Here is a 24,859-nt window from a genome sequence, read left to right on the forward strand (position 1 = left end):
CCATGGTCTCTTGCTACAGCTTGGCAGAGAGGGGGAGGCATGCAACCTTTATAACAATATGTTTAAAAAATGGGTGTAGTGCAATGGCAGTTTTGTAATGGGGTTCAGCGAATTCTGCGCTATATTATCCTCCTGACCTCAAAGCCCCAATTCCGCATCCAGACTTTATTATGCAGCTTACGGACAGTGTGCTGCTGTGTCTGTTTGCAGAAGCAGGGCAGGAGAAATGTTTCCAAATTTTAGGAAACAGACTAAGAAGTTGCATCTAGCTAAGTTCTACTGAGAGGACCGATTGAAATTAATGAACCTTTCTCGTTTTCATGAACTTCAATGGATCTGCTCTGAATAAAACTAGCATTGGATGAAGCCCTAAGATGGTTGTGGGTTGTTGTTTTATTTAAAGAGGTCAGAAAGCCATGTTTAGGGCCTATAGCCTAAGGTTACCATATTTTTTTCAGTGAATCCGGGGACACTTCAATTAATTAATCAATCAATTAATTAAATACTACACGTTTGGGACATTCATTCTGCAGTGATGGTGGTGGCAGAGGGGCAGCTGCTGCCTTGACCTCAACCGCCACGTTTCCCCTTCCTCCGAGGCTTATATCTCCTTTCTCCATGAGCCTGGGCAGCGCCTGAGTTGTTGGTTCTTCGGTGGTGGTGGTGGTGGAGGGTGGGGGAGAAGGAGGGCCGAGAGCGGTCGTGGTGGCAAGGCTCAGGCAGCGCGATGTCTCCCTTCCCATCGGAGCAGCCCCAATCCCATTCCTACTTGCAAGCAGGAGGGCATGGGGATCCCTCAGCTGGGAAGGGAGGCTTCCCATTGGCTAACTGAGAGATCCCTGCCCCCACCTGCTTGCACGCAAGCTCTGATAGGCAGCATGAAGCATCCCTTCACAGCTTAGTTGCTGGGGTCAAGGAAGGTGGAGGCAGCCCGGAAGCTGCATCTTAGAGCCCCTGCACCACCATCATATGGGGACTTCTGAGCAGCTCCTGAAGCCAGCCAGAGCCAACTGCTCCAGGCTGCTGAGACTGCCGCTGCTGCGTTTCCCAGGGACATTAGATGAAATCTGGGGATATTCAGGGGATGGAATTTGTCCAGGGACTTATTTGCAAATCTGGGGACTGTCCCCGGGAAATGGGGTCATCTGGTAACCCTACTATAGCCATCCAGCTTCCAACACCCTGGTCAACTCCAACTAGTGTAGCTAATGTTGAGGGAAGATGGGAGAAGCAGGGCAAAATCGTATGGAGAGCCAAAGGTTCCCCACTAAGTCCTTTTTAGTGACAGTACTCCCTGGTGTAGAGTTGCACCCCTTTTTCTGATGGCCGTGGCACCCACAGCATTTTAATCAAGCCATGCATATTTCATACCAGAAACCTCCATAGGCACCTGGACTCAAGTGGCATATGAAAGACTCCGAATGTAATAAATAAACAGAAATGATAGTATCATAATAATCATTTTTAAAACAACAATTCCTCGCTTGCTGCACTTGTGGAATAAGTTTGCACATGATCATAATTGCCCAAGGTTTATTAATTCTTTGCTATGCAGATGGTTGCTTTGGAGACTTCCAATTACGCACTATATATATATATATACACACACACACACACAGACACACCATTTCACTATATATGATTGCTTAAGAAGGTCATTATGCAGAGAGCCATGGCCAACAGGTTCAAAATGCTGAAGGGACATAACTTTGAACATTATCTCTGGTCTAATGCGGATAAATTCCTGGCAGTAATCGGCATTTGTGTTCCCAGGTCCCTCTGTACTGTTGTAAAGGGAAAGGGAAAGGTACCCCTGACCATTAGGTCTGGTCGTGACCGACTCTGGGGTTGTGGCGCTCATCTCGCTTTATTGGCCGAGGGAGCCGGCGGACAACTTCTGGGTCATGTGGCCAGCATGACTAAGCCGCTTCTGGAGAACCAGAGCAGTGCACAGAAATGCCGTTTACCTTCCCGCTGGAGCGGTACCTATTTGTCTACTTGCACTTTGATGTGCTTTCGAACTGCTAGGTTGGCAGGAGCAGGGACCGAGCAACGGGAGCTCACTCCGTCGCGGGGATTCGAACCGCTGACCTTCTGATCAGCAAGTCCTAGGCTCTGTGGTTTAACCCACAGCGCCACCCATGTCCCTAACTGCACTGTTGTACATCCCCATAAAAGATGAAAGTAAGAACAGATCTGACCACACCCCTTCCAACAAAACTGTTGTGGGGTTATGGCAGGTGTGGGGCACCTTTGGGCCTCCATAGGTTACTGAACTACATCTCCCAAAAGCTCTGGGCATTGGCCTTGCTTGCTTGATCTGATGAAAGTTGTAGTTCAGCATCTTCTGGAGGGCCAAAAGTTCCCCGCACCTAGGTTATAGGTGCAGTCATGATGAGCTCTTGCACTTCAAAATTTACTTCTAACATTTTAAGAAAGCCTGACCTGAGCTGCAAAATTGCTAGGGGTGCAAAATTTTGGCACTCGGTGCCTCCTCAGCACAGCTCTGTGCTTCCATCTCTGGGCTCTGTTGAAAACGGCTTCTCTGTGCGAACCAGGAAGTGACCTCTGCAGACAATGGAATGCCTCTTCTTATCTCTGTGGCTGTGATCTCCTGGGTGATGCAGAAGCTGTTAGGCAATTGAATGTGCATGCATATTCTGTTTGTTTCCTTCCACCCCTCTGCGTGGCCCAGGGCACTGGCAACCCATGCTATGTCACTAGGATCAGGTATTCCGTAGAATAGTGGTTCCTAAACTGTTGTCTGCCTACTGTTGGGGCTCCCTTCCTTCTGTCCTATGTCAAAGTGGGCAACATCTGCTACTGGGAAAGAGTTGCCCTGCCTCTGGCTCCACCCATTACTAATGTGCAGCTCATGGAAGATTTCCTATGAGGGGATGCAGCCCTTCACTTAAAAAAAATAATGTTTCCCACCCCTTCCTTAGCGGGTATTCCAAATCATGACAGGACATAGAGAAAGCAGCATACAAATATCACTGAGGTGCTCTGAGGCAACGGTTGGCAACATAATGCCTCCAGAGAAGTTGCTGGACTACAACTGCCATCACACCCACCGTTAGCCATGGTGGAGTTAAGAACCTAAGAAGATCCTTGCTGGTTCAGACCAGCAGATTCAGGTGGGACATTTTAAGGGCACCCAGTTTATCTGCAATTAGCTTGTCCCTCTCCAGTCGGCAAATCCTAACAAAGAAAGACTTGTGGTTCTCTGGTAAGGAAAGAAAGCTGGAATCAAGTTAATAGCAGATTTGAAATGGTTTGGATTAGGGGAACAAAAAGGTACTGGTAGGATTTTTCTTTCTCCCTCAGCTCAGTGGGAAGCCATCAAATCATGTAATCGCGATGAGTAATAAGGAAATGCATACTTTGGAACAAGCTCAACGTTTGTGTGGTAGGAAAGCCTTAACATTCGACTGTCCTTCACTTCTGACAAAAGTGGCTCTAGTATTTGGAGGGTGGGGCAATATGTCCTGGAAATTTTACGAAGGGTGCCTCCAGACTGTCACTGCTTTGTGGGACAGATTCAAGCACATACCAGGGATTTTTAGGGTTGTGCAGTGAAAGTGGGTCAAAGAAAAGTGACCATGAAATGCGTTTAGATGTGTGGAATGAAAAATGGTTAACAGGAAGACATAGAAACACCCCCAATCAGAATGAATGCTCATTGTCATATAACCTCCCCTCAAACAAATCAGAATGAATGCTCAATAAAGACTAGATATAATCGAACCTCTGCACAGGTTTTGTGCAAGCGAATTACGATAAATGCTCAGTAAGTAGATTGTCTAGAGCAGGGGTAGTCAACCTTTTTATATCTACTGCCCACTAATGCATCTTTCTTGATGGTAAAATTTCATTAGCACCCACCAGTGCTCAATGGAAGGAGGATGCAGCTTGTGCCGTAGAACCCCCTACTGCCCACCTAGAATCCTGAAATGCCCGCTAGTGGGCGGTAGGGACCAGGTTCACAACCCCTGGTCTAGAGGAACCCTAAGGCTGCAGTGCTATATGCACCCTAGCTTTGAAGTAAGGGCGTTGGAGAATTCTGACAAAAACTGCAAACAGGAGTAGGAATTGCTGACGTTTGCTTATTTATCCCATGTCCAGAATGGAAATCAATCCAGTGAATGTGATCAGTATTCCCTGCTGTTGTTGCTTTCAATCTGCAAACAATATGGGATGGTTACGTTTCCTCCCTGCGTCCCAATGTGCATGGTTTCCTTTGCATTGAAATGAATGGGGTAGAATAATGTAATGACAACCAGACAGGCTGAGTAGTGGGGGTCCAGGGATCCAGCCCCCCCAAAAAAGTTCAGTGGCAGCCATGCATGCTTGTACAGTGCAAGCACACCCCATGGCATGCTGACGTCATGCGAACACACTGGGGTATGTGTGTGCATGCATGGCATGGTGACGTTGCACAGCCCCAGGCCCCCTCAATCACGAGGGCAAGGTGACACACGGGATGACAATTTACATTTGTAATTTTGTGACAACAGACTGTGAGACGAATATCACAGTTGTTGGTCAAAGACGGACTGCAGTGGAACAGAAACAGTGCTGCGTGCGATGAATACAGGGCAGAATGTGTATTGGGCTCCCAGTTGGGTTCCCTGCCTTCAACCCTGCAATGGGCATCAGCTACAACGGCTGGCTGTTGAATCTTATTTCAGCATTGACCATTGAATCTTGTTGTTGTTTAGTCATTTAGTTGTGTCCGACTCTTTGTGACCCCATGGACCAGAGCACGCCAGGCACTCCTGTCTTCCACTGCCTCCCACAGTTTGGTCAAACTCATGCTGGTAGCTTTGAGAACACTCTCTAACCATCTCGTCCTCTGTCGTCCCCCTTCTCCTTGTGCCCTCAATCTTTCCCAACATCAGGGTCTTTTCCAGGGAGTCTTCTCTTCTCATGAGGTGGCCAAAGTATTGGAGCCTCAGCTTCAGGATCTGTCCTTCCAGTGAGCACTCATGGCTGATTTACTTCAGAATGGATAGGTTTGATCTTCTTGCAGTCCATGGGACTCTCAAGAGTCTCCTCCAGCACTATAATTCAAAAGCATCAATTCTTTGGCGATCAGCCTTCTTTATGGTCCAGCTCTCACTTTCATACATAAATATTACTCCTCCACTGACCCTGAGGACAGTAGGCTGGTTTAACAGTCTGAGTGGCACACATTGGAGGTCCTCCAATACCTCACTGCCCCTCCCTGACCTCAGCATCTTCAAACTGAAGCAGCCGCCCCACTGATCCATGCTACCTCTCCCCATCTATGACCAAGCTCACGTTTGCGGCACAACCTCCTCCTTCCAGAAGATTAGTAACGCCAGCAGTTCTGTTTTCTCTGTGGTGGTTTTCTGAGTGGAACGAACAACATGTTAAGTTATCCTTACTTCAAAGCTGTAATTGGTACTAAGGGGGATTAAAAAACCTCGGATCAATTTGAAACTTGGAAGATCAAACAAGAATACTGCTAAGGGGTTTGAAAACCACCACTGCCTTGAAGATTAGCTTTGGGTGAGTCAGCCTGTGTGGATCAAGAAACAAACGTATCTTCCATCACTAGACTTGTGACTCCTCCTGCATTGCCAATCCACACAAGGTGCTTACATCAAATGGGTGCATATTGTGGGTTTTCCAGATACATCCCAGGGTTGCAACATCCACATGATATTGTTGGCATCAAAATGCCTGTATTTCCACCCTCCATATTAATAAGTTAAAAAAAACTTGTTGCCAACAACCCATAGGTGATATTTCAATAACCCATGTTATCTGTTCAGTGAAGTATATTTAGCATTTATCTGAATAGGAACTGGGAAGGGTCACAGCTCTGTGATAGAACATCTGCTTGGCATGCCAAAGGTCCCTTTTCAATCTCCACCATCTCCAGGTAAGGTGGGGTGAGAACTGCGCCTGACGTCTTGGAGAGCCACTGCTACTCACTGTGTAGGAAATACTGTGCTAGATGGACTAATGGTCCGACTCAGTATAAGTCAGCTCCCCATGATCCTATCCTAGTTCCAGTTTGATGCTTTAATTTAGGGTTGCCACACGTCCTGATTTTCCTTGAAATGTCCAGAATTCCAATGACGGAATTAGTGTCTGGGGGGAAATTTTGGGAAATCATCAAAATATCTGGGTTTTTGAAACTTTCCCAAAAAAGCTAAACAACAACTTTTTGTGTCGGGATTTTTTACTTCTTGAAATAAGGCGACCCTATTTTAATGGGAAACAGGAAGCAGGGTAAAAGGTAATGGACCCCTGGATGGTTCAGTCCAGTCAAAGGCGACTATGGGGTGCGGTGCTCATCTCACTTTCAGGCCAAGGGAGCCGGCATTTGTCCACAGACAACTTTGCAGGTCATGTGGCCAGCATGACTAAACCACTTCTGGTGCAACGGGACACTGTGACGGAAACCAGAGCGCACGGAAATGTTGTTTACCTTCCTGCTGCAGCGGTACCTATTTATCTACTTGCACTGGCGTGCTTTTGAATTGCTAGGTTGGCAGGAGCTGGGACAAAGCAATGGGAGCTCACCCCATTGCGCGGATTCGAACCACTGACCTTCTGATTGGCAAGCCCAAGATGCTCAGAGGTTTAGACCACAGCACCACCCATGTCCTGAGGGTGAAAGGAAAAATCCAGCAGTGAGATAGGTTGGATAGCAGCAGATCCAGGATGGGTCCAGAAAGCGACTGAGATACCTTCTGGTTAAGATCAAACAGAAAATTAGTCTCCCATAGAGGATTACCATCAAGGTTTGAAACACCCACTGAAAGCAATAAAACTCACAAGCACCAAAATCACCTTAGTTTGAGCAGAGTCGGGATCTGAGCCACAGAAATGGAAGAGTCTTTATTTAGAAGCTGAAAGATGATTTTAATGCAAATGTTATTGAAAACAAGGGGCAAAACAAAAGCTTCCTCCATACCAGCACAAGGGGGAGGGGAGCAACATTTGCAGTAGATAGAACCTTATGTTTGCAAGACGGAGGCACCGAGACAGACGATGAGGACTTGAGAAGTGCTATAAAAGCCTCATGTTCCAAAAACAAACTTTCTGGCTGACAAACACAAGAAAGAAACACACACATTCATCTCACTTCAAGCAATCTAATTAAAAGCACTCTTGAACATAATAGCATAAGAAGTGTGGATAACCAACCTCACATAGCCAGCATGCTTAAGTCTAATTGATGCATGAAGGAGTTAATGCCATAGAGTAAGCTGTCCTGCCAGGCTTAGCTAGGTCAGTCCCCTTCTGAACTCCCTCCATGCAGAATGAAGGTGTAAATAGGTGTATAAACTATATTTCTTAAAGGTACAGCAGTCTCCTCCACGTCTCAATTCTCCAAAGGACCACCCTGGGTGAGTGTCCGGAACCCCATGGGAGGAGGGGGAGTCACCCAACCTTTGTAATAATAAAGTCTGCCCAGCTGCTATAGACATGCTCGTGGGAGAGCATAAGAAGAGTCTGGTTGGATCAGACCAAAGGTCCATTTAGTCCAGCATTGTTTTTCCTACCATGGCCTTAAGAGATGCTTCTGGGACGTCTACAAGCAGGTAAAGGAATACATTCTCCTGCTGTTGCCTCCTAGCATTCAGTGGCATAAGTGCCTCCAGACATCAAGGTTTTACGTAGCTTTTGTAGCTCATAGCCATTGTTAGGCTCCATTGGTAGCATTGTACCACTTGAAACAGCCATAATAATAATAATAATAATAATAATAATAATAATAATAATAATAAAAATACCAAATTTTATTGGTATCCCGCCCTCCCTGGCTGAAACCATGCCTCCCCCCCAGAGAATATTGATAAATGTATCTTGATTTGAAATTCATGGCATGCTGTACGTTGAAAGAAAATTATATGAAAATGATGTATCGGTGGTACCAAATGCCTAGTAAGTTAGAAAAAATGTATAAGACAGGTACAAATATCTGCTGGAAATGTAAAGAAAAAGAAGGCACCTTTTATTATATGTGGTGGACGTAATAGGTAATAAAAGCGTTTTGGGAAATTTTATATAATAAATTGAAAAAATGTTTAGAATAACTTTTATTTAAAAACAAACAAACCCAGAGGCTTTTCTATTAGGAATTGTAGGTGCCGAAATTCCAAGGGAGCAGGAAATACTTTTTATGTATGTGACGACAGCTGCACAGATCTTGTTAGCCCAGAGATGGAAAGAAGATAAAGTCCCTACCAGAGAAGAATGGCAAATAAAATTGTTGGGCTATGCCAAAATGGCAAAACTGACCAGGAAGCTCAGAAACCAGGAAGACCAAAACTTTAATAAGGAATGGGGGGAAATTATAACTTACTTAGAAGGCCACTGTAAATAGCTGAAAACACTAGCAGGACTGCGATAACACTTGTAACGAGAACTACGGATATAACAGAGTTACAAAAAAATTGGATTATTTAAATAAGATGCAGTAGAACAGGGGTAACAACAGAACCCATGGAGGGGAGGGTGGGAAGTCCAGAGATTTGGAAGAATCTTTAAATTATGAATTTGTTGTGGTATGATTATAATTTGAAATTTGTAAAACCAAATTGACAGATTAGAGAACTGGGCCAAAACAAACAAGATGAATTTTAACAGGGAGAAATGTAAAGTATTGCACTTGGGCAAAAAAAATGAGAGGCACAAATACAAGATGGGTGACACCTGGCTTGAGAGCAGTACATGTGAAAAGGATCTAGGAGTCTTGGTTGACCACAAACTTGACATGAGCCAACAGTGTGACGCGGCAGCTAAAAAAGCCAATGCAATTCTGGGCTGCATCAATAGGAGTATAGCATCTAGATCAAGGGAAGTAATAGTGCCCCTGTATTCTGCTCTGGTCAGACCTCACCTGGAGTACTGTGTCCAGTTCTGGGCACCACAGTTCAAGAAGGACACTGACAAACTGGAACGTGTCCAGAGGAGGGCAACCAAAATGGTCAAAGGCCTGGAAACGATGCCTTATGAGGAACGGCTAAGGGAGCTGGGCATGTTTAGCCTGGAGAAGAGGAGGCTAAGGGGTGATATGATAGCCATGTTCAAATATATAAAAGGATGTCACATAGAGGAGGGAGAAAGGTTGTTTTCTGCTGCTCCAGAGAAGCGGACACGGAGCAATGGATCCAAACTACAAGAAAGAAGATTCCACCTAAACATTAGGAAGAACTTCCTGACAGTAAGAGCTGTTCGACAGTGGAATTTGCTGCCAAGGAGTGTGGTGGAGTCTCCTTCTTTGGAGGTCTTTAAGCAGAGGCTTGACAACCATATGCCAGGAGTGCTCTGATGGTGTTTCCTGCTTGGCAAGGGGTTGGACTCAATGGCCCTTGTGGTCTCTTCCAACTCTATGATTCTATGATTCTATGATTCTAAATAAAAATTATTTGGATTCCCCCCCCCCAAAAAAAAGAGAAATGCATCTGGTTCAGGGTGCTGTATCTTGTTTGGAGGGACACCCCCCACACATTCCCCTCACAGAGCAACAATTCCCAGAGTTCCCCGGGAAGAGACATTGTTTGCTAGGAAACAGAGCTATATCCGGGAAAGAGGGGTCTCCAAACAATTCTCATCCTTAACAAACGGCGCTTTCCATAGAACTTGCTAATCGCCTTCAAACGCCTTCTCAGCCAAGGGAAGATGTTGCTGTTAACCAGCGCAGGTTATTACTGGAGCGATCAGCATTAATCCTTTAAGCATCACCACATTTGCGGCGCATCACAGCCTTCAGCATTATGACATCAATACAAAGCGAAACCTGCCAAGTCTTGCAGTCGACATGACAGTAATTGTGCTTGTGTTTATAATGGCTGCGGTGCGGCACATGGTTCGACGGCTTAGCGTCGGAGCCGGTGCCAGTTCCCTTTGGAGCAACCTGCCAAGGTGGCAAGCCTCTCAACAGGTGAATTTGCAGTCGAAAGCAAGCCCTGTTGTATTTGGTCAGTGGGATTTTCTGTCCAGTACGGACCACAGCCTTAGTTAAAGGAGCAGATCACATTGAACTCAATGCGTGTTTATGACAAGAACGCAGCTCTGTTGTTATTTTCATTTTTCCAAATAGCAGCAGTGCCAAGAAAGGTGGGGGAAGGAATCTGTGGGGAGTGGGAATGGGGAAGTGGATTTAACCCTTTCATCTCAGGCTGTTTTCCACCCCACCCCTCACCCCAGCAAGCTGCTATAAATTGTGAAGGGGAAGCAAATACAGTGGTACCTCAGTTTTTTAACATACAGTGGTACCTCGGGTTACGTACTTAATTTGTTCCGGAGGTCTGTTCTTAACCTGAAACTGTTCTTAACCTGAAGTACCACTTTAGCTAATGGGGCCTCCTACTGCTGCCGCGCCACCGGAGCACAATTTCTGTTCTCATCCTGAAGCAAAGTTCTTAACCTGGCTTGGTCATGCTGGCCACATGACCCGGAAGCTGTACGCTGGCTCCCTCGGCCAATAAAGCGAGATGAGCGCCGCAACCCCAGAGTCGGTCATGACTGGACCTAATGGTCAGGGGTCCCTTTACCTTTACCTAAGGAAAAGCAGGACATTCTGGGATCAAATCAGAAACGTAAATCCATGACTGTCCCTGGAAAATAGGGACACTTGGAGGGTCTGCCTGAGAGGTGCCAGAAGTGAGCTCCGGCTGAAACAAAAGCCATGATTTTATGATGTTTTGTGAAACACTTTTATGTTGAAAGACAGCTGCTATGGATATAGATTCATATTTTTTAAAGTGGGATAGAAATCTGTATAGGGACATTTTAAAAATGTTTTATTATGTTTTTATATATTTTGGAAGCTGCACAGAGTGGCTGGGGGCAACCCAGTCAGATGGGCGGGGCAAAAATATAATAAGAATAATAAGAATAATGGAATAAAAGGTAAAGGTAAAGGTACCCCTGCCCGTACGGGCCAGTCTTGACAGACTCTAGGGTTGTGTGCCCATCTCACTCAAGAGGCCGGGGGCCAGCGCTGTCCGGAGACACTTCCGGGTCACGTGGCCAGCGTGACATCGCTGCTCTGGCGAGCCAGAGCCGCACACGGAAACGCCGTTTACCTTCCCGCTAGTAAGCGGTCCCTATTTATCTACTTGCACCTGGGGGTGCTTTCGAACTGCTAGGTTGGCAGGCGCTGGGACCGAGCAACGGGAGCACACCCCGCCGCGGGGATTTGAACCGCCGACCTTTCGATCGGCAAGCCCTAGGGTGCGTCATCCCTATGTTCATCAGAGAAATGTTGAGGAGCATGTTCCTAGACGGGGACCGTTGCCATTTTAAGAGAACAAGGGAGGCGTTCATGGTGAATTGTGGAACCTCTTTTTCTAGAAAAAATACCAGTGCATAAGATAGCAAGTTAAAAAAGCATAACTATACACAATACTTATATCTAAACATGCCTAAATATGAAGCATAAGGTCAGACAACTAGCTAGCACTACTCCTTCTGATACAGGAGAACACTGATTATTTTTTGCGTCTGATTTTCAGACGAACATGTTAGTACTTAAGAATGGGGGAGGGCAGGGAGGTGTAATAAATTTCAGCACCTGGTAGTGGAAGGATTTTTATTTTTATTTTAGAAATCAGTCCCCGGGCAATAAGAAAAGAGAAGCCACCGAACAGTTGCAAGATAAAGTGGGAGAATTGTAAGGTTGCTTAGCAACATCCAAGCCTTTATTTTTCGGCAGCAATTTTTTTCCATGTGGGCAGGGAGCTCAGATGGGAGAGAATACAGTTGAGCTGTGTTAATTCTCACCCTCTCGCTTCGCTTGGGCTCAGACAGGCACAAAAGTTTCGCCCCGCTTTCTCGGCGTGGATTTAATTACACAGGCACTCACCGCTGCAAAGAGATCTCATAGTGCAGAGATATTTAGTCTGCTCTCTGCCAAACTCCTTGGAGGACGAAAAGTGATTTAAGCCCTGTTGGGAGCTGGTTGGGCTTAAATCTGAACGCTTTGCCTTGATTGGACAGAGGGGCAGGTTACATTTCCGTGAGCTTTTAGGTATAAGCAGCAAAGCTCCCTTCTGAAAACGTAAGGATATAGCAGAAGCAGAGCCCTGCGTGATCAGGCCAGCAGCCCATCTACACACCGGCATCCTGCAGGAAGCCCAGTTTGTGAGTGCAACATCACTCTGCTCTGTGATTCCCACCAACTGCATACCCTCCAACATTCCTCAGATGAAAATAGGGACATTTATCACTCCTCCACAACTGACCCTCCTAGACACCCCCTCTCCATTTTTGTCCCTTTCCCTGCAGAGCATCTTCCGTCAGAAGAAGGGTGAGTGCTGCCACCCCAATGGGCCATGGCACACATACCTTCCGTTGTCCTGAGAAAACCCCTTAATCCCAGCCAGAAGCCTTTTTATTAGGAATCGTAGGTACCTACATCCCAAAGGAGGGACGCGGGTGGCGCTGTAGTCTAAACCACAGAGCCTAGGGCTTGCCGACCAGAAGGTCGGCGGTTCGAATCCCCACGACGGGGTGAGCTCCCGTTGCTTGGTCCCTGCTCCTGCCAACCTAGCAGTTCGAAAGCACATCAAAGTGCAAGTAGATAAATAAGTACCACTCCGGCGGGAAGGTAAATGGCGTTTCCGTGCACTGCCCTGGTTCGCCAGAAGCGGCTTAGTCATGCAGGCCACATGATCTGGAAGCTGTACGCCGGCTCCCTTGGCCAATAAAGCGAGATGAGCGCCGCAACCCCAGAGTGGTCTGTGACTGGACCTAGTGGTCAGGGGTCCCTTTTTACCTTTACCTTTACTCTTTTCTTTGTTGTAAACCACATTGTGCATGCTTCTTTTTGTGGAAAGGCAGCAACAAATAGGATGATGATCAGGGCTGGGTGGTTTTCAACATCGTGATATACCGCCCGGCATGGTGGGGGGGTGCGTGGGGGGTGTACGGGGGGCAGCTGCGATGGTACCCACCTCCCCGATGGTGCCGGGGGCAGTGCGCTCTCCCCCCCCCCGTTTCTCCACCAGTGCACGGATGCTACTAGCCCAGAGATGGGAAGAAGAAAGAGTCCCTACCAGGGAGAAATGGGAAACCAAGCTGTTAGACTGCACCGAAATAGCAAAACTGACCGGAAAGCTCAGGAACCAAGAAGACAAAAACTTCAAGAAAGAAGGGGAGGGGGAGAGATTATAATTTATTTAGGAGACCGATGTAAACAGATGAAAACATTAGCAGGGTTTAAATTTCACTTGTAATGTAACAAACACTAAGGACAATATGGATAGACCTAAAATATAGATTATGAAATAATATGCAGTTGAAAATGTTGACAATAGGACCCATGGAGGGGCTGGGGGGGGGGAGAGAAGTCTCGAAATTCAGAGAAATCTATGCAGATATAGATTTGGTATTGTTATAAATTTATGTTTGTAAAATCAAATAAAAGCAATTTCAAAAAGAAAGAAGGAAGAGAAAACCCCTTAATCCCTATTTGATTTTATTCCTTGGTAGATTTACAAAAAGAAATGCACATTCCAATAAATAAATTTTAGAAAGGGGTAAGATTAGACGTGGATGCACAAAGCATTTTTTTTTAAAAAAGAAACACAAACCAAAAATCAAGACTTCTTGCTCTCCGCTTCGTTTCCCCTTTATTCCGACCCGGGGCAGCTCTGCCCTGCCCCCTGCCTGCCCCTCAGAGCCAGCCTCCCTCACAGCCATGGAGACGCAACAGGATGCTTCCTCACAGCCACAGCTGCCATTGCTTGGCTTTTCACGCTATCATTTTAAATTTGTGAGCCCTGCCCATGTTTCCTAAGGAGGTTTAACAAACTTAAGGACATCGTTCTCCTTCTGTGCTCCTCCGGATGGAAACATGCAGGTGGGGACAGGTAAGGTTCTACAGCAGCGGTTCTCAACCTGTGGGTCCCCAGATGTTGAACTACAACTCCCATCATCCCTGAGCTCTGGCCTTGCTAGCTAGGGGTGATGGGAGTTGTAGTTCAACAACATCTGGGGACCCACAGGTTGAGAAAGGCTGTTCTACACAGATTTTTTGTATTAGTGGGACGGGGGGTATTCACTGTGTATGTACGAATGGACTAGTTATAGTCTCACCTTTATTCTTGTAGATCAGGGGTGGCCAACTCCCAAGAGACTGAGATCTACTCACAGAGTTAAAGACTGGCAGTGATCTACCCCCTTTTGGGGGTTCAGGTCAAAGTTTGTTTTTTAAGGAGGAGGAAATCCCCATTTTTAGGGTTTCAGGTCGAAGTTGTTTAGTTTTTTTCAGGGAGGAGGAAAGCCCCATTTTTGGGAGGCAAAAATGTTGAGCTGCTTTGGGGGGAGCCGGTGATCTACCAGTGATCTTCCGGTAGATCACAATCTATCTGTTGGATGTGCCTATTGTAGATATACCCCTGCTTTAAGGCATTTACATACTGTCATCTCTTGTATATTATTTACTACAAAGTTATGTCTTAATTATGCATTCTCAACGTATTTTTAATTTTAATTTTCCTTAGCACTGAACCACTGCTATTCAAAAGTCGACTCTTTATTACTGTGTTTGCAATTGTTCAAGATAAAATCTGTTTTGGAAGGAGAAGAAATGAGCGCTGAACCGCTCATATATTACAAGTGAACTCTTTATTTACTGTGTTTGCTATTGTTTAAGAAAAAACCTATTTGCGAAAGAAGCTACTTTTGCCATTTTTATGGGTGTTTATTGTTTTTTCCCTGATAGTTGCCTTGGTGATATTACCTTGTGTCGATCGCAGTAGTCATTGTTTCACCATGCTGTTCATTGTTGCTTGGGACAGCATTGGCAAAGGAAACAGGGACATTTCAATATCAAATCAGAAGCCGGGGTGGCTTTCATAATTCTGGGAGGGTCCCTGGAAAATAGGGACAGATAGAGGGTATGCAGTTGGCACTCAGTGGCTCACTGCACTTGGTTCAGATCTATATCTACCATATGAAAGGCTGCAATCCTAGACCCACGTATGAGTAGACACAGAAAGCATTGCACTGTAAGTGGACTTAAGCAAGCGGCTATTTGAAGGCTAAGGCACCTATGGCCCTCCAGCTGCTATTGGACTACAGTTCCCATAATCCCTGGGCATCAGCTGTGTTGGCTGGGGCTGATGGGAGTTGGAGTCCTGCAACATCTGGTGAGCCATAGTTTTCCCCATTTCTGCACTAGTCTAAGGTCAGCTGCAGTTTGTCACAGCTGTTATATAATGAAGTCCTAGTTCCACAAGGCTGCTTTGATGTGTGGGTGTATTTGTCTTGGTTTCAAAGGCTTGAAGCAAAAAAGCTATGATCTTTCTTTTTTTAAAGATATCCACAGGTGTCTGAACTATCTCTGTATAATTCCACTTGATATCACAAGTACAGGAAGCGACTGGGGCAGATTATTTGCCCATTATGGTCCTGTCTAGCTGGTGCCTGTTTCTCAGGCAGTGGTGCTGGTTCCAGAAATTTCCTATACATTTGGCTAGGCTTGAACTTGGGACCTTCTGGATTCAGGGCAAGCTCTATACCACGGGGCCACACTCCCTCCCTCCCTCCCACCATCCTGGTTATCTGGGGAATAGTACCCCAGGAACACTACACATCCAGGCATGGTGATCTCTCCTGGATCCAGTTCTCCTGGTGTCCAAAGCAAACACCTTCTAGTATTCATGAAATAGCAAACCTGTGTTTTACTGCTTTGTTAAAGTGGCCGACAATTTGCAGGACACTTATCAAAACCTTTTACAGTGGTACCTTGATTCTCAAACTTAATCCATTCTGGAAGTCCATTCCAAAACCAAAGCGTTCCAAAACCAAAGCGCGCTTTCCCATAGAAAGTAATGCAAAACGGATTAATCCGTTCCAGACTTTTAAAAACAACCCCTAAACCAGCAATTTAACATGAATTTTACTATCTAACGAGTCCATTGATCCATAAAATGAAAGCAATAAACAATGTGCTACAGTCACACAATCAATCCATCAGTAGCTGAACTGGGTTCCACACAGTCACAGAAACAAAACGAAAAAGTCGCAAAAACAAAAACGCAAAATAAATAGCAAAAACAGACAGACCTCAGTGTAACACTCAAAATGGAAGTCTGGCACTCAAATTGGAAGCCTAACACTCAAAACGGAACAAGTTCGGTTTCCGAAAAAGTTCACAAACCAGAACACTGTTTGGGTTCCAAGTTGTTTGAGTACCATGGTGTTTGAGAACCAAGGTACCATTGTACTAGGGCTGCAACTTTTAACTAACTGGTTAGGGACATAGGAAGCAACCTTAACGTTAAAACAAACCATGTCTCTCCCACACAGGAGAGGAAGGTACAGGCAGGCTTGAGGGAACCCGAAGGTTTGCAAAAGTACAAAAAAGTCTCTTTAGAAAAAACGCAGGAGGAGGAGGCGGCTCCTAAAAAGTCCTTTATGTACTCAATGGCATGGCATATTTAGGGTCTGAGAGTGAAAACAACAACAACAGGAGAGGCAGGTGGGAAGTGGAATGGGATGGAGCAGCTGCTAAGGGATCAAAAGACTTATAGAGTAGATAACAGAGAGAACCACTTCTCTGTCTCATAGGTCATTTCCTGGCTCATGCTGAGAAGCTAATTTCAAAAGTTCCCAGGGTTGGAAGTGACAAATGTTAATAAGAAATCAATGGAGAAATCCAGTTCAGTGGTACCTCAGGTTAAGTATTTAATTCGTTCCGGAGGTCTGTTCTTAACCTGAAACTGTTCTTAACCTGAAGCACCACTTTAGCTAATGGGGCTTCCTGCTGCCGCTGCGCCGCCGGAGCATGATTTCTGTTCTTATCCTGAAGCAAAGTTCTTAACCTGAAGCACTATTTCTGGGTTAGCAGAGTTTGTAACCTGAAGCGTATGTAACCTGAAGCGTATGTAACCTGAGGTACCACTGTATCTTTATGCAGCTGGGCTTAGGCCTTTCGCCCTCAAAAATCCATCTAACAGTGTAACTGAATGCATTTTTTTCCCACGTAAATAAGTGCCACTGAGATCAAGGGGCTCCTAGAGAAGCATGCATTAGCCTGCAACCTGCAACAGTTTAGGAAGAGGGAAACTGGAATGCGTTCTCTCCCTGCCACGCTTCTCTCAAAAGTGGGCATCTGCTTGTCTTGCACACGTTTGAAGTTTGCACACAACAGTATACACCAAGTGTGGGGGATTTCTGGCCCTCCGGATTTTGCTGAACTACAACTCCCACAATCCCTAGCCAATGACCATGCTTCCTGGGGCTGATGGGAGCTGCAGTTCAGCAAGGTCCCCACACCTGCCCTAGACAGCCACGTTTTGCATTTTATCTCATGTTTACATTTCCCCCTCTGCAGCTGCCTGGGCAGATGCTTCACACTCACCTGAAGAGACGGGGCTCTACTACTCCATAAGAAAGGCAGCGTGGTGCAGTGGTTAAAGGTTAGAGGACATGGGAGATGGGGATTCAAATCCCCTCTCAGCCATGGAGGTGGTTGGGTGACCTTGAGGCAGTCACTGCCTCTCAGCCTAATGCACCTCACAGGGTTGTTGTGTGAATAAAGTGAGGAGGAGGGGAGCCGTGTATGCCGCATTGAGCTCCTTGGAGGAAAGGCGGGATATAATCATAATCATAATAATAGCTTGTGGCATAATTGATTGCATCTATATCCCTTCTTCCATGATCAAACTCAAGGCACTGAACACACAGTTTCCACACCTTCCAAGATTTCTCTGATGAAAATAGGGACACCCTATTCTATTATTATTATTATTATTATTATTATTATTATTATTATTATTATTATTATTACCCGGCCCATCTGACTGTGTTGCCCAAGCCACTCTGGGCAGCTTCCAACATATGTAAAAAACATAATAAAACATTAAAAAAACCCTTCTCTGTACAAGGTTGCCTTCAGATGCCTTCTAAGGGTTGTAAAACTACTCATTTCCTTGGCTTAGGGGTTCGCATAACTTCACCCCCTCCAACATTTCTCCAATGAAAATAGGGGCGTCCTAAGGAAAAGTGGGACATTCTGGAATCAAATGAGATACTGGGACGGCTTCTGTAAATCCAGGACTGTCCCTAGAAAATAGGGACTATTGGAGGGTTTGAGTCTGCAGGCCAGCTCCCCTCTAAGAGCTTGCCAGATGCATATTTGCTTAGCTTCAGTAAGGTCACTGCATCATGTGTCTTCATACAATACCCTGGGACCAATACAGCTATTCATATTTGAGGCACCGCCCTCCAGGTTCTTTTTCTGGTGTCTGATCAGGCACTGGCAACCGACAATATAATTTGGGCACTTGCTAGAGACCTGTGGAATTGGCCATTCTATGTCGAGCTGGGTACTGTTTGTTCTTGATTGTGTTTCTATGGCACAAAGAGCTCTCTAATGCCAACTGGGCTGCCTGTCTCTTTAAGTATTTAAAGGGTGTTAGAAGCGAGGGGAGTTGCTGTAAAACAAGCTGGGGAAAGAGAGAGAGAGAAATTAAAAAGCAAGAGGAGAACTGGAGCTGCCTGAGTAGGTCTGATAGGCTCCCCAGCTGAGAGTAAGTGGGTTACGTAGGCAATAAGCTCTGCTCAACTTCAGCACCTACGGAAAGATCTGTTCTGGAGGCAGCAGGGAAAAAGCAAGTTCTCGTAAGTGGAGAAGGAAACAGATCTCTGCCTTCCCAGGGTGTATCTAGCTCCTGTTGGCTGGGGAACTCTTAATCAGATTGGCACCCACGATGGACTGCTGTAATGTACGTACACATCTGTAGATTATTATTATTATTATTTTATTTTGGAATGCGCAAAGAAAAAATCATGCTAGAATGTAATAAGCTGGTGGGGAAAGATTGAAGTTCAGGTTGTTTTGTTAGTTTTTATTCCTGAACTATTATGAATGGCAGTCTGTGATCAAGTGCTGAGTTGTCTCTGAATCTACTCTCATATTGATATGGCACAAGGGGAGGGGGAACACGCCCACCTTTTCTTTAGGGTCTTTTCTTTAGGGTCTGAAAGATCCCCGCTCTGAGATGGTTGTGGACGAGGCAACCGGCCATGGCACACCATGTACCTGAACCCTGTGACATTTTGGAATTTCCCCCCTCCCCCGATGGGTAGGAAATTCTACCAGCTGCTCTGAGCCTATTTAATAACTTTAAATTAGATGTGCTGCATTGACTTTTTTATTGCAATCTTTTAAATAAAAGGAGTCTGTCTTTTGGATCTTTTAAGTTGGTTGCTCTGCATGGCATAGCGATTTCTAGTTGCCAGAAATCTAAGCGTGGAAATAGCAATAACAGGACCAGCAGAACTGTTAGTTTCTGTGTGGGAGTTTGCTGCTTATTTCTGCTCCTGTACTGGGGAGAAAAAGAGATGAGGGGAAATAATGGCTCTTTTATATATATATAAAGGGGCTGAGAAAGAAGAACAAGCAGCAACCGCTGACTAAATTCACGGATCAGGGTTTTTCTTTTTTTCACCCCTTTGAAAGAAACACACTAAAACAATGAACTTTGGACTGCTGGAAGTCTTAAATCGGATTTGCGCTTTTGGGTGGTGAAAGCATTTGAAGGCTGGCAGCGCTGGGTAGAACATGCATATTTTGCGAGCTTTCTCCTCTTCATTTTTCAACCTTTGGAGCAAGGGTAGCCAACATTGTTCCCTTCTAATGTTGGTTTTCTGGCTCCTATAAGCTCCAGCCAGTATGACCAGCGATGCAAGTTGTGGTGCAACACTCTGCTGGCTACCCTTGATTTTGAGACTAATCTACACACAGAAAAGTCCTGTTGGTATGTTCACACGTTCTGTTGGCAAAGGGGCTAAGGCGGCGATGGAGAACATGTGGCCAATCATTGACCGTGTTGGCTGCAGGGGCCACGGATTCCCTCATCCCTAGTTTAAGGAACTATAAACAATACTGGAAACATGCCCACAATCATTTCCTGCTTATTAGGACTCCTTTGAGGAGTGCTGTGTTCAAATTTTCTGAGTGTGAGTTGATAGTTGTTCCCCCTTTTCAGGATTCAGGTCCATTCCCAGGGGTTGGAGAAGTCTAAGATAACCGAGTGGTTGGGTGAATGCATCTTGAGGCCCCTAGTTACATCCAGATAAATGCCTGTGCATTGGAACTGTGAAGAAGATACGTCTGGCCACTTCACCAACTGTTGATAACATATTCTAGGGCAATCTTGTGTGAGCAAAAATGTTTCTCTGTTATATCTTTAACTGGAAAGGACAAACATGCGCTTGACTTTTCATTCACTGCATAATCAATGGATATGGCATTTATCAGAGTGGAGAAGGGCGTTCAGCATTTTTTAACAGCAGAGAAGGTGGGTGATGCCAGTTTGAGGCTTGGGGGGCCCTTGAACAAGGTAAGTTCCTGTGGGCTTCGTTCCTTCGTAGAATCATGGAGCTAAACAAGACCTCAAAGATCATCTAGGCCAGGAAATCTGCTGCTACGGCTTCTCTGATTGGTGGTAATCCATCACCTGCTTTAAAAAGTCCAAAGAAAAGATTTCTGATGCAATCTTATTTATTACGTTTATATACCACATCTTCTCCTTCAAGGAGCTCAAGGTGGTGTATATGGTTCTCCTCCTCCCCATTTCATCCTCACAACAAGGCTGTGACTTAGGTTAGGCAAAGACACGGTGACTGGCCCAAGGCTGCCTAGTGGGGATTCGAACCCTGCTCTCCCAGGTCCTTAGTCCAACACTCTAACCATTATTCCACACTGGCTCCCAAGGGTGGGGAGCCACGGGGTTGGTACTCTCTATCTGGCCTTTGGTAATTCCCCCAGGCCTACTTCCACCCTTGCTCTCACACTCCTTTGCCAGCCTCGCTTCACACCCTTTTCGGGTGTTTTTACCTGACTGGAATATGCTTCTGAGCTCTGGCAATGCTTCTTGCTTGCCTGGATAGAGGAGAGAGGGGTGTGTGTGAAGAGACCAGCCTACTATGCAAAAAGGTGGTAAAACTCATATTTGTTGCTCCACCTGCTTTTGCCTCTGCCATGTGGTCCCTGGAAGCTTGCAGTGAATGGATTGTGGCCCTCAGGGTGGAAAAGGTTCTCCACCCCTGTGCTGCAGCTCATGCTATGAAATTCTCCCTGTTGTTTCATTGAAATCCCCTTTGTTGTGAATGGAATGTGTTGGTTCAATCCTGCCTTCTGGATCAATGGAAAACCAATTTGCTCTATCATCACGACAGCCCTTCAAGTATCTGAAGGGGGCCACAACATCACCCACCTCTTAGCTGTCTCTAAAACACACACTCATTCCACCTTAATTCATCACACTTGGTTTCTAGGTCCTTTCACCATCATTGCCGCTCTTCTGCTATGGACACAATCCAGTCCTTACCACCATCTCCTCCCAGAGAGAGAAATGACAAAGTATATGGCTATCTACATTGGCTCCCAGTATGTTTCCAAGTACAATTCAAGGTGTTGGTGCTGACCTTTAAAGCCCTAACGGCCTCAGCCCAGTACACCTGAAGGAGCATCTCCACTGCCATTGTTTAGCCTGGACACTGAGGTCCAGCTCTGAGGGCCTTCTGGCAGTTCCCTCACTGCAAGAAGCAAGGTTACAGGGAACCAGGCAGAGGGCCTTTTTGGTAGTGGCGCCCGCTCTGTGGAATGCCCTCCCATCATATGTCAAGGAAGTAATCAACTACCTGGCTTTTAGAAGGCATCTGAAGGCAGTCCTGTTTAGGGGAGTTTTTAATGTTTGATGTTTTATTGTGTTTTTAATATTCTGTTGAGAGCCGCCTGGAGTGGCTGGGGAAACCTAGCCAGATGGGTGGGGTATAATTATTATTATTATTATTATTATTATTATTATTATTATTATTATTAGATCTTCACTTTTTTATGCTCCTCTTGTGCTTGCTTGAAGAGGGATGGTGAGCAAGCAGCAACAGGAGAAGTAGCAGCAGGGGGACGGATTGGTAGTGGACCCCTAACTGAGGGGGGCATGGTAGATGCTCAACCACGCTGATTCCTGATGCTGGTCCTGGGTGTGTGGCTTATGGTGAGAACCTTATTATTAGAATGGGAATGTTGCAAGCATGTTTCCATTGTCACCTGTGAGATGCTAAGGCAGGGATGGGGGACTTATCATTGAGCTCTCATCAGCCCCAAAGCAGCATGGCCAGTACTGAGGAATGATGGGAGCTGGAGTCCAACCACATCTAGAGGAGCACACATTTCCCATCCCTGTGCAAATGCGGCTGCACATCCCACAACACTGGCAAGTATTTACATACCCCGCTCTATGTGGGGCTACCTTTGAAGGTGACCCGGAAACTACAATTAATCCAGAATGCAGCAGCTAGACTGGTGACTGGCGCCGAGACCATATACCAGTAACACTGGTTCTGAAAGACCTACTTTGGCTCCCGGTACGTTTCCAAGCACAATTCAAAATGCTGGTGCTGACCTTTAAAGCCCTAAATGGCCTCAGCCCTGTACACCTGAAGGAGTGTCTCCACCCACTTTGTTCAACCCGGACCCTGAGGTCCAGCTTTGAGGGTCTTCTGGTGGTTCCCTCCCTGCGAGAAGTGAGGTTACAGGTAACCAGGCAGAGGACCTTCTCGGTAGTGGCACCCGCCCTGCGGAACGCCCTCCCATCAGATGTCAAGGAAATAAGCAGCTACCTGACTTTTAGAAGACATCTGAAGGCAGCCTTGTTTAGGGAAGTTTTTAATGTTTGATGTTTTATCGCATTTAGGGATGTGAAAAACTATAGCAGCCTTCCCTCAAGCTGCTGTGGCTTTCAATTCCTGGTCCCTGGTCCTGTTGGCTGGGTCTGGTGGGAGTTGCCTTCCAACCATATCTGGAGGGCAGCAGCTTGGAAAAGGCTTCTCCAAAGGTTATTGGACTTGCAAGGTAAAATGAGAGTTGAGTCCCCATCGACTGAAACCCATCAGCGTCAAGAAGAAGCCTGGATTTCTTCTAACAGCCTGACCCAGAAATTCTCCCACGTCTGCAGAGCTAAATGGGGGAAAGGACGCGATCTGCTCACTTAGAGCTTTTGTTGGAATTTTCCCGTGATCCTATTTGCCAAGCCAGGGGATGTCAGTGCCGGCGTGCTGGCAGCTCCCAAGGGACTCGGGTTGGTTTTCAGCAATTTCAATTAGGAGATGGCTGGCAGAGTCGTATTTCATTGCATTAAGTGGGATGGAAACCAGGCGACTTGTCTGCAGAAAGCAGAACTTTGTGCCACCTTCTTTGCTTATTTATATTTATTGTCTGCCTGCATTCGCTGTCAGGGTGTGTGGGCTGCTGGGGTTCCTGGGCAGGGCTGTGTGCCTTATTTGTGGAGGCAGCCTTCCAATTTGGAGGGAGCACAGCTACTTTTCTTCAGCACGAATATATTACCAAAAGAAAAGGAGGGGGAGGGATTTTGGGATATGATTTACAACGAACTAAAAAAGAAGTTTAAATTAACCTTCGCCAAAAAGACCTGAAGCCTTTCTCTGAGGTATTATAGGCATAGATATACCAAAAGATTTGAGGATGTTATTTATGTACCGTATTTTTCGCTCTATAAGACGCACCAGATCACAAGACGCACCTAGTTTTTGGAGGAGGAAACAAGAAAAAAAATATTCTGAATCTCAGAAGCCAGAACAGCAAGAGGGATCGCTGCGCAGCGAAAGCAGCAATCCCTCTTGCTGTTCTGGCTTCTGGGATAGCTGCGCAGCCTGCATTCGCTCCATAAGACGCACACACATTTCCCCTTACTTTTTAGGAGGGGAAAAGTGAGTCTTATAGAGCAAAAAATACGGTATGCAACCACGGCTGCAAGACTGCTATCAGCCCAGTGCTGGAAAGGAGATAATATACTGACAAAAATGGAATGGCAGACAAAATTATTTGAATATGCTGAGATGGCAAGACTAATGGGGAAAGTTAGGAATCATGACGACCAAAAATTTATCACAAAATGGGACAAATACAGATAATCCTTAAAAGATCACTGTGAACATCTGGAATCTTTGGCAGGCCTTGAATGACTCCTGAAATGTGACATAACATATGGACGTACTGGATAAATATAAACTAGATGTTATTCAATATGCAGTTAATATAGAATTGTAGAGGACCCACGTTCAGGTGGAGGGAAGTCTTAATACTTTTAAACAGAATATTATTTCATTTTCAACGTTTGAGTATTTTCTTCTTCTTCTGTATATCTCTGATGGAGAATGAAAATTGTGATGTATACAGTGGTACCTCGGGTTAAGTACTTAATTTGTTCCGAAGGTCCGTTCTTAACCTGAAACTGTTCTTAACCTGAAGCACCACTTTAGCTAATGGGGCCTCCCGCTGCTGCCGCGCCGCCGGAGCACGATTTCTGTTCTCATCCTGAAGCAAAGTTCTTAACCCGAGGTAATATTTCAGGGTTAGCGGAGTCTGTAACCTGAAGCGTATGTAACCCGAGGTACCACTGTACTTAAAAAATCAACAAATATTAAATGCAAAAAAAAAAAAAAAGGAGGGGAAGAAAGATGGATGGATGGTTAGGAGTTAAGTTCTAACAGAGCCTTTAAGAGGGACCCCAAAGCAGGACCATTTAACTCAGCTACTCTCCTCCCTTAAGCACACTGGCACAGATCTGAATGATGCATTCCACAATGTGCCACCAGCAGAGAACAGGTGTGAAAGGCTGGGATTGCTGGGACCCCGACAAGGCCCACATCTGAGCAAGTGGGGACATCTGATCATCCCCACACCTCACCCGCAGGCCCTCTGGCCCTGCTACCGCTCTGCCTTGCCTCTGCTGCCTGCCACCCGCCTCCCTTCTCCAAGCATGGAAACCAGGAAGGCTAACATAGGGCTCTTCTGATATCTTTGATGGTGATGTCCACATGTTGGGACTTC

At 45.8% G+C, this 24,859-nt stretch overlaps 1 protein-coding gene across 1 annotated transcript in view; it reads left to right on the forward strand.

Moving 5' to 3' along the window:
• The first annotated feature begins 18,311 nt into the window (after window positions 1–18,311).
• NRGN (neurogranin) overlaps window positions 18,312–24,859 on the forward strand; it is a 49,288-nt gene continuing 42,740 nt past the window's right edge. The window contains exon 1 of the mRNA XM_053366713.1: window positions 18,312–18,725. Coding sequence (XP_053222688.1) covers window positions 18,711–18,725 — 15 coding nt within the window. The 5' untranslated portion in view covers window positions 18,312–18,710. The remainder of the gene's footprint in view (window positions 18,726–24,859) is intronic.

This window comes from Podarcis raffonei, chromosome 15 (assembly GCF_027172205.1).
Source record: "Podarcis raffonei isolate rPodRaf1 chromosome 15, rPodRaf1.pri, whole genome shotgun sequence".
NCBI classification, from domain to species: Eukaryota; Metazoa; Chordata; class Lepidosauria; order Squamata; family Lacertidae; genus Podarcis; species Podarcis raffonei.